General features: G+C 41.9%; 1 protein-coding gene across 1 annotated transcript in view; it reads left to right on the top strand.

The window, feature by feature from the left end:
* Window positions 1-1,073: 1,073 nt before the first annotated feature.
* Window positions 1,074-11,013, top strand: part of svp (COUP transcription factor 2) — a 130,627-nt gene continuing 120,687 nt past the window's right edge. Inside the window, exon 1 of the mRNA XM_018450899.1 lies at window positions 1,074-1,305. Coding sequence (XP_018306401.1) covers window positions 1,074-1,305 — 232 coding nt within the window. The remainder of the gene's footprint in view (window positions 1,306-11,013) is intronic.

Below are 11,013 nucleotides of genomic sequence, written 5' to 3'. Positions count from 1 at the left end.
GGCTACGGATGAGAAAGCTCTGAAGAGGTATACTCCAAATTGCGCCAAAGCGCGGAACGTCAAGCGGTACCAAAGGACACGACCGCTCTTTGCGAACTTTAAATTCATCTTCGGAGCTTGTTTAACCCCTCCCTCTCCCCTTTTACTGTCGGGTCGTGCGTCGCTTCCCTGATGATCGAAGGGTTGACGACTGTCGTCAGAATAGTTCGGTCGGTGTCGGTGCGAGTGTCGGTGTCGTAAACGCGAGACCATTCTCGTCGAAAAATCGCGATGTACACGTGAAAAAAGTGAAGTGCCTCTGAGTGCATAACGGAGTGTGAGGGTTGTTACTGTTTGACATCATTGTATCATTCGCGATCATTGTTCAAACACGTTTACCGGGAGTTTTCGCAGGATGACATTGTGGTTATTGCAGCGCGAGTAAACTACGATTAATAGCAAAGTTGATTGGAACCGTGAGATCTTTACTTAAGTACGATATTTTTCGAAGGATCGAACAGAACTCGATTCTCTGTTGTTAAAGGATGAAGCTTTGACTTTGATATCCTGAACAAGTGTCTACACAATTGCATTCGATAATTGGAGAACGCACGCGTTGGTTCATTCGTAATTCTTTGCAAGTATGACAAGCGCCGAACATCACTTGTACAGTTTGTTTCGCAATTATGCGTTATTATCGAAAAGTTCAAAACGGTGAAGAAGTGAATGAAGAAACGTGGTTTCTAGCAGCGATCACCAATATATCAACGTCATAGTGGTCAACGTGCAGATTTGCCGAGGACATTGATTGTACCAGGATTTCACATCTTCCAGAATATAAATTGATCCAATTCGAAGAATCATTCAGACGGGCTGAGCTGATCGAGAACTCATAATCGGTCCCGTCGTCGTTGTCGGCCTAATCGCGTCTTACGGATAGGAAACCGGCAGGGTGGTTCGAGGCGGGACGGTAGGCGCGGACGCCCTGGCGACTGCCGGGGTGGTTTACCCGGCCGCGACGGCGACGTTGTTCCCTGGTCGGGTGCCAGCCGGACATCACCACCCCGAGTTCACCACCACGTTTCCCCCCGCCGATGCCGCCCGCGCATCTAACGCCCTCGGCTACGCCGGAGGACATCACCTGTCTGGTGCCTGCTGGCTCGGTCCTGACATCAAGGGATCCCTTGCCACCTAGCACCACCCCCGGCAGCCAAGCCAACAGCTCGCAATCTGGCAGCTCGCAAACGGATAAATCACCGAACATCGAGTGCGTCGTCTGCGGAGATAAAAGCAGCGGCAAACATTACGGACAATTCACTTGCGAAGGTGAGTCGCTCACGGCGTTCTCTCCGCTTGAAAAAGTGCATCAAAAAGGCCCTTGTAGTTGCGCGATGATTAGGAGATGATTTAATATATATTTATTCGTTAGTGACATATTCAGTAACCACAGAAACTAATGTTGCGGCAATTGTTAGACATATTTCTAATGATCATGCTGATCGTTAGTGCGATAAGTAATAAGCAGACATTTGTAGTCGATGAGTATAGGATTGAGCGAATCGTGACGATATTTTAGTTTGTTATAGGTCGAAATAAATAAGCGAGAGAGAAATAGTAACAAAAAAGTTAAATTTAGTTTGACATTAAGGACTCGCACATATTGAGAAAGATATATATATATAACTATAAGAGTATATCGAAATACTCACTTTTATTTCATTATATAATTAATGTATATAATATATAGAATTCTCTTTAAAATTAAATAAGAATTGTCGTGGAATAACCGATTTCGTCTTTAAGAAGTCGATTGTTCATTGGATTCTCTATTCGCTTGTCATCTTTTCATTATTCATCGATTGTCCACATATTCTGCCTCAAGAAATCCAAATCTTACCAATGATCTGAATTAATCGCTTTTCTTTCTTCTAAATGATCTTTTTTACGCGTAGAAGGATAGCTTATAATCGAGTCTAGAACCTCAGACAAGAAATGCAACGACAGTCATAAAAGCGAATAAGCGTTTTGTCCGCGATCAAGACCAGAAATCTGAGATCTCGTCGAAGAGATTTCATGGGAGATTTCACGACAGGCGACACGAACGGTAGCACGCGCGCTGAAACAACCGTACAGCAAGAATAGGACGACTATCGAAATCTCTACCGCCGCGGTAAGTTCTCGCGAAGCCCTTCTTTTTTTCCCTCCATGTGGAGGAGCGCGTGCACGCCCTTTCGACGATTGTTCTCTCTCGGCAGTGAGTATCATGGGGCGCGATAGGTATCCCCTTACCTGTGCTACCAATTTGTCACCACGCGAAGCAGAGCTCATTCGCATCAGAATACCTGACACCTACTTTAATACTCACGCTTACATTAATTTATTCAAGATGTGAAAGAGGAAGGAACGGAAGCGGGAAGATAAAGGGAGGAAAGAAACGGCGAAATCCCGAATTAATGAGAGGAAGAAAGAGGCCGTTACGAATGATAGGAGAAGGTAGTGAACAGAACGGAGAGGGGGAGAGGGGAGGGGGAAGAAAAAAAGAGAAGAAGAGAAAAAGAGTACACCGTGGCCATCGGGCGTGGAGAGTATGAAAAAACAAAGAGTCACCATTAATAACCCAGTGGGGTGTTCCCCGGAACGCTTACACGTCTGTTACGAGCCTAATAACGATGTAATAGGGCCGTGGAAATGAAGCGGGAGGAACGAGGACAGACGTCGAAAGGGAGAAGCGGGCGCGAGAGGGAAGGGTTTATCCCATTCTGGCGCCGATGATGACGGGGTTCGGTTCCGATGGAATGAGAAACAAATTGTTTTCACGGGCGGAAACAAATCCCAGCGGGTCGTCGAGAACGTGCGCGCGCGCGAGCGGCGAGTTATCGCACGTATAAACCGTAGCGGCTAATTATCCATCGGCCAGATGTATCGAGGATAACTAATTAGCTGCGCTGTGCCGCGCCGCGCCGCTCCGCTTGTCGTATCGTACCGACGAATCTCGCGATTCGTCGATACAAGGGAAGCGTTCCGGACGATCTCTGATTTGGGTATTATGCCTTCACTCGTTTCTTTATTTTTACACCGATATGTATCGAGTTGAGTTCTGTGCTCTCTTTGATTCGCCATTAAACTACAAGAACAATTATTAAGACTGGAAAATAAGGTTGGATATTTGGTCGCTATTTATATAATAATATAACAGTACTATGCGATCACTACTGTTTAAATCAGATTGTGCCTTATCTTATTGAAAATTAAATACATGAGTAAGTGGAAATAGGATTCATTTATTCTACGATAACAGTTCTTCTTTCTTTGGATAAAATCCGGATTAACAACACCGAATCTTCCTCACACAACTTAATAAAAAGATAGATTAATGGTACTTTGATTTTGAAGATTATAACTTAACGAAATGACGTGACTCTTTTTCTGATAAAATTATAATCATTCTTAAATCTGTAAAAATATTAAAATCCATTGATGCATATTTTGCATTTTATCTTCGTTGAAATGCGTAAGAGTGATTGACATTTGCGTTAGCTTTCGTTATCTTGACGTTTTCTTACACTGTGATAGTCGCTTTCACATTTGCAACGGAGAATAGTTGGATTCCTGCAATGCGTGCGCGGGCGTCCGTTAAATCATTTATACGAAGGCGAAGGATCGAAGGCTCGAGAGACGAGAGGAGTGTAACGAAGAGAAATGTCGCGACTCGGCTCGGACAGGCAGACGGACTTGGGTTAATCGAAATCTACAGCACCCTCGAAAATCAGGAGTTATATCCTCCCGCACGTCCGCCCTCTCTCGCACGCCCTATTATCCCGAATTACGCCTTATTGATACCAGATTGCCCGCGGTAATTTATATCTCGCGGGTGATTTAATGCATTTCGAGGGCCTTGATTAATGACACTCAGCTATCTGTGGTTCCTCCTTTTTTTCGCCCTTCTTACATTCGATTCCGCTCGATGCGTCGAAGTCATGGCGAGATACGTGAAAACTAATCTCAAATTAACGCTTGAGCGATAAGCCTCGCATAAATTGCATAAATTAAAAATCAATGTTTTATTCGGATGCACTTGCAACACAATTCGTTGACACTCTTGTCGTAAAATTTTTGTAGGTAAATATATGAAATATTAATTACTTACGGCTCTTCGAAATAACGAGTTATTATCGTGATAGGTACCCGCGATAAATTATATTAATGGTCTACGTGAAAAATATTAAATTCGTTCTGTAGTTTGGAAACCCTTGCACACGTGTGTGTTTCTATGCTGAAACAATTTAAAATTTATATACGATCTCTCGTTCTGAAACGTTTCAAATTAATCATTTTGACGTAAATTAATTTTGTAACCAGCTATTCTCATCGCTGAGACGATAATTAGATGATATCTGTCTTTCATTAAGGCAGAGAATATATTATCCTCTTCGCTTAGTCAAAATTATTTTTACCGGGCGTTAAAATGGTACGTTCTGCTTTCGTGACCCCTCGAGAGATACCGCGCCGTCGCTGCTGGACCGACAAGTATAGCAGCAGCGCGCGAGTATCCCATGCGAGTTCATAACATTCTTCTATTTACCGCACATTATCCCTCTCGCCGCGGAGTGGTTCCGCATTTCTATGCTTAGCATTCATCGCTCGCTAGACGTTACCGCAGGATCGAGCCTATTTGCGGTAACCGACAGCGAGGATCAGGCTATTGAAATCTCGTTAGGTTCACTCGGTGTATTGCCCTCGACGGAGACGAGACCGTGCGTGGGATCTAGCACGTAACACGCGTGGATATCACATGGAAATCATGGGATACTGAAGCGTAGAATTCTGACCGAGCGGCGAAGACGAGACAGACAGATGGATGGATCTGCTCGACGGCGAGCCCCGATCGATTCGAATAGATTGAAAAAGTACTTTGCTCCGGTTGATCGGTATTGAGATTGGCGATGTCCATAAAGTGCCTTAGCGTTAGAGTAAAATAATGCGGGAACAATTGCTTTCGTAAATCGTAGTCAAGCGGAAGATAATGACGTATTGAATACGGCCGTCTGAGGCTTGATTATAATAATTTTCATAAAATTTAAAAGTTTATATAACTGTGATAGATTTCAGTATATATTATTGTGAACAATTTAGTTTATTATAATTGATATCTTTTTATTGTTATAAAAATTTCGATTTCTTTTTTTATTCATATAGCGAGCAAGAGTTTTAAATGTGCACTTGTTTTTTATTGCTCAATTGATTTTAAGTTTTATTAAAAAATTAAGTGTATCCTCTTATCTCTTCGAATCACGTATTGCCATTGACATTTCTCATTCTAGCGATACAATGATAGTCTCATAATATTGTCGAGGTACACAAAATACGTATATTGATTTAGCATTAAAACATGAACTTATGACTTTCGAATGCGACAAAATGCATGGTACTTCGTCAATGTCATTTCATGTCAATACCATGTCTAATCTATTTAAGAATAAAAATACGAAACCGCGTGTTTCATAACTTTATATTAATTATTACGTTGTATTTCGCATTATATAATTTATATATCTATTCGACACTTAGAAAAATCCCGAATTAATCGCAGGGATGGGTGAAGCTGTCGGGCAATTAAAGCATGTCGGCGCGTCGCTCGACTCGATTACAGCGGCGTGCGCTTGCGATAATTGCTTCCGTGTACAATGTGTAAACCGTTTCCGGCGGCTCGGCTAAACCGCGCGCAATCTGTGCACCGTGTAACGACGAATTTCACGAATTGCCCCGGCCACGTCAGCCAGATGTCGGCCGACCACCATCGCGCTCGGACTACGCGGAAATGCATCCGCGGGGCTGCAACCAGCCGGCCACGTCGCGTTTCCCGAAGGGCCCGTTCTCGCCACGCGAGATAATTGACGGTTAGGTCTGCCGGAAGAACCGGCTGACTTTATTCGATGAACGAGTTAGTTACAGTACTGGCTATTAATCTACAGCCTTATAATGAATTGATCATATTTTTTACGAAAGAGGAACAATCTAAGAGGCCTCACACGCTTTTCATGCATAATATTTTAATAAAAAAGTAATACCTATCAATTTGAAAACACAATTTGTCATTACATGTATTTCATTATTATTTGGTTTTATTTTTGATAATTAAAGCGTAAATATTTGATAATATCTAAAAATAGGACATTGATTTTATCAAGAAAGTTGGATTCTTTAACTGTTATTCAGCTCGTTTTAATATCCACTCGTACAGTTATTCTATAATCACACATGAAGATGCACCATATTATTTATTTTCTTGTAAAGTGAAGTGTTTAATAAAAGTCTAACATATTAGGCGAGTTCTCATTTGTTTCCGTAAAGTTTGAAGTAGTGTATTCGGCCTGATTCCTGCATCCACGTTGAATTGCTATGGCCGTTACTGCCGTCGGTCGGTCGCGTGGCGGAAACTGTCGCCAAGATACGACCAGATATCCTAATGAACCCGGAGCTTCTCTAATTACTCGCCATGCAGTGCACCCGATATGGCCCGCCGGAATTCCTCGGAGTGAAATGACCGTCTTCGTGCATCCGCTGATTTTCTCGTGAACTTACACACGACCTATCAAAAGATTCTTTTGTTCTTTTGCGGTATTCGTTTTTGTTTGTTAAATGAATGAATGATGACGAAAACATTTCATTTTGAAACGTGTCATGTCAAATCATACTCTTTTTTTTCATTGTATTCTATAAATTATTAAAGTATACTCTATAAATCTGAATCAGTGGATGATCATTGGCATCAGTCCCAATTATGTCATTAGTAATCAATAAATTCACAGTCAAATTCAACTAAAAAGTCAATGAAATCCCTAATCTAGCTAATTTTGCTTTAACGTATATGAATTGGATCTGACATGCAAATATCGATATTTTAATTATATAAACTTCCTTTCTTTTTCAATTGAATTTCCGATTCAGATTTAAAGAGTATTAAAAAGCGTAAGATAAATTTAAAAATTAAAAAAAAATTAAAATTAAAAGTCTTAACATTTATTGATTTATAAATACAAAATGTAGGTATCAAGGAAAGATTACATGTTCTTCAATTATATAGATGCTACTTAACGTGCAAAAAATAAAATTGAATGAAACGGAATTAAGATACACATAAATAAAAGAATTATATAGAAATATCTTGCTTACGCTTCGTTTAAGCGAGAAGTCAGTTTATCGCGTAAAAGAATCCGTACGATAGAAAAGTGATAATAAGCGCGTCTACTATCTACTAGAGAAATACGGGAAACGATGTAGTGATACCGGAACAAATTAACGTGTGATACGGTCGATGTACAGTCGTCATGGTGGAAGCGAGGGCCGAACCGGGTTAAGAGTTGGACCCTTAATTGAGCGCTCGAGTTACAGTGGCGAGTCACTCTCTCCCCGGTGTACCAATTACAACCGCGGTAACGATATTTACCATTGTCGAGGCTCTTGCGCCTATCCGTGGCATTAGCGGTGCCGTAATAACACGGTTAATCCGGCGATAATTTCTGTTCGCGGTAATCTTAATTGCCCGGAACACCGCGAATTCTCTCCCTTGTCCCGCGTAGGAGGCAACGCGCGCACGTTTATACCCACGTCGGCCTTTCTACCCTCACCGTGAAATGGGGTTTGATTGCGCCGGCAGGGGTGACTGCACGAGGATGAAGAAAGGTTCGGAAATAAACGAATGAAGAAGTTTATCCGTGATAGGAGTCACGTTCAGGTCAAAAGTGTTACAAATTATTTTCTTAAGATTATTTTGTGGAGCTTTAAGAAAGCTTTAAAAAATTTGTGTTAGCGTATCAATTATAATTGCAACACCAGAAGTTGTTTATACGTGGAAGAATTTATGACGATTAGGTTTATTCGAGTGTTGTGTGTATGTCGAGAGAGATACGAGTCATTTTTCCCATTCGACGCGTTTGTCGTCAGACTCGTCGCGATCGACCGGGCAAATTGATGATAACTCGCAACCGTTTGACATCGCTTGACATCAAAATCAACCCGCCGACGTAATAAAGCGATCGCCGACAATCATGCCGATTACGCCAATGAACGTCCAATGCAGAACGGTGCATCGGCGGCGCGTTCCACCGATTTCTTTCCAATGAGAAGCATCGGCGATGATGGCCGTTCGGTTTTGGTACGCGTCGATGCGATCACGAGCGATCGAGGAATCGAATGACGACAATCCGCACGACTTCTCGCGTCGGACTCGCTCGTTAATGCATTTTCCGCGACATCATGCTGATTACATAAGCGCTGTACGTCGATTGGCACGTCGATCGGCACGCGTTACACCAGTTATGCGTTTCAGAGTGGGACAGTCGCGAGATTCCATGAGTAACAGGTGCGACAGCGACGTTGAGAGCAAACGGTTGAAGACCTATAAAAAGTGCTTAAAGCAATGTCGTGTAGCAGAAATATGTGTATTAAGTAAAATGAATGCCACTCTGTCAAATAGAATTGCTAAATAAAAATATATTATTTTCTTTTTTTTTTTTGGATTTATCTTTAAAATATCTTATAAATAGTTTCTTTTCAAATTTTAGGTTTTCAAACGTTTTTAAATTTTTAATTGTTTTTAAATTTACATAAAAAATATTTGAGACGATCGTATTTGAAGTTGTTTAGTAAAAAAATATATAATATTACACAAGCTTAGTGGTAAATAATAATATATTATGTACGATCTCTTGTTAACGTGTAATTATGTAAAAATGAAAAAATGACTTAATGGTGTCAGAATAATACGAAGGAAATTCTAAATTATGTATTTTTACAATAATATCTTTTTTAGTTGTTTATTAAAGTTTTAATTCATTAAAGTTAAATGACAGACAAAAATAATTGATAAATTTAAGAATTAAGGAATAATTCTAATGTATAAATTATACATATAACTGGATCCGGAATATGAGTGTTAAATAAACTTAATTTGTACGAATTTTCTGTTTAGAAGAATAATTTATTTTAATTATTAATGTGGTTTATTATTCTTAAAGATGCGATAAAGATAGGCGATATCAATTCATTGACACGAAAATAGGGCTGGCCCTGCGAAATACCCGTGGCGATTGAACGCACGGCTGTTTCCGTGGATGATGGGAATGAGTTATAATTAAAGCGGTGGCCAAATCATTATGCCGTACCGGCGATAAATTACAACTTTTACGAGGCTCCGAGCAAGGCCGCGTGCCAATGTACCCAAAGAGAAGTCTCGCCGTCGTACGAGCGTCACGGTACAATCGTCGAGGAATCGAAAATGACGAGGATGGCCCACCGTCGGCGTTAGCGGATCGCAAGGGAGAGGTGGCAGGAGGATGAAAAACGTATGCACGTTTACACGCTGTGAGGTATAAATTACCGAAGAATCGTGAAGCTCGACGTCGAGATCATCATTTGACAAGACAAACTTCTTTCATTCGTTTAATACCCTTTCTCCCTTCATGCCAGGACTAACGGGCACAACCGTATAGAACCCCTTGAATACCGAAAATACCGTATGGAACGTGACATCGGATAATCGATAAAACGGAGTGTCAGAGCGACTCTCCGGACTCTCGCACGTCCCTACGCGTAAATATTTTGATTAATGATCCCGCGAGGACTGTCTGGTCCGGTCCGGTTCGGTCCCGGGACACAACGGCCCGATTCCAAAACCGGATACCCTTTCGCGTCCCCTTCGCGTCGGAGATCTTCCTTCTGCATCTCTCCCTTTCTCGGCTTCGTCCGATTGACGATTATCAATTCTTACTCTCTCTCTCTCTCTCTCTCGCTCGCTCCGCTATGCCTTTGATCTGGTCTTCTTAACAGATAGTCGCAAACGTGTTCCAAGGAGGCTTCCTAGGGATCATGTGGATGAACACGCCGGCGCGGCGGGGTCCTGGGAAAGACCTCGGGCGTTGTCCTCGCGGTCGGAAAAACTGGTCGTCGGTCAACTGACCGTGGATAATACGAACCCTTCACAGGCACCTTCAACCGCGTTAAATATCTCGTCGGGTATTATTTCGCCGGCCCGAAACAACGCCCCGGACGACCGAAGGCGTTAACGCTCCGAGACCAGTTCGACCTGTTCGAACGCGTGCGTCCGATTTCGGAAGGTCTTACTGGTCTCTATATATCAGGAGAAACGTCCTTGTGAGTGCTGGATACTTGATCACGTAAAGGACTAAGGATCTGAGAATATGCTATAAATTAAACCGTCCGTTCATCGGCTATTCCGAACAATTCAAACGATACGCGATGCCCCCTTCGAACGGATCCTCGGCTATCGCTTGAGATTAGGTGTTCCAGATGGACGGAGAAAGAGAGAGAGAGAGAGAGAGAGAGAGAGAGAGAGAGAGAGAGAGAGATGAACATTAATCTGCCGATTACAGGAGCCCGGGAACCTCCCATTCCAAGTAGCACGATTGTGGTACAAGATTCCCTGTCTTTGGTTATTGCGCAATAGTCATTCGGGATTCGACCCTGCGTTTCCGTAGGCATAAGTTTAACCCTCGAATCCCATCGAATGTCGACCTTGAAATTAGAATGACCATGGATTAAGCGTTGATGTTTGCGGTTTGACTGTGGCAAACCAGATGATCCAAACGCTTTCCGTTGAAAACTGACAATGGTCAAAGTGGGCTTGAAGAAATCGGATCGATATTAGATCGATCATTATTACCTCGATTTTGAGAACTCCAGAGGAAACTCAATCCATCAATATTACGTTTATTTGTTGAATCTAATTAACTCAACGATCCGTAGATCAAAAGTACCGACTATCTGTTTTTGGTACGAGAGCTACCGAGAGCCGACTTTTAGGCTTATGTTTTGTGTTAATATTTACTGATAGCTTAGGCTTATATGTTGAGCTAATATTTCCTTCTAGAAAAAATTATGGCAGCTATATAATCATCAGGCTATTTATTTTCATACGCATATATATTCCTAACCTTCGATTCTTTTTATCCTTGATGCAAAATTCTTCTAACATTAGAGGAGAAGGTGGTATTACGGCACCCCAGTTACATTTTA

The sequence above is a fragment of the Mycetomoellerius zeteki genome, unplaced genomic scaffold, assembly GCF_001594055.1.
Source record: "Mycetomoellerius zeteki isolate Tzet28-1 unplaced genomic scaffold, Tzet1.0 scaffold106, whole genome shotgun sequence".
Taxonomy (NCBI): domain Eukaryota; kingdom Metazoa; phylum Arthropoda; class Insecta; order Hymenoptera; family Formicidae; genus Mycetomoellerius; species Mycetomoellerius zeteki.
The sequence above is the reverse complement of the archived record's forward strand: the minus strand, read 5'-3'. Positions and strand labels throughout refer to the sequence as shown.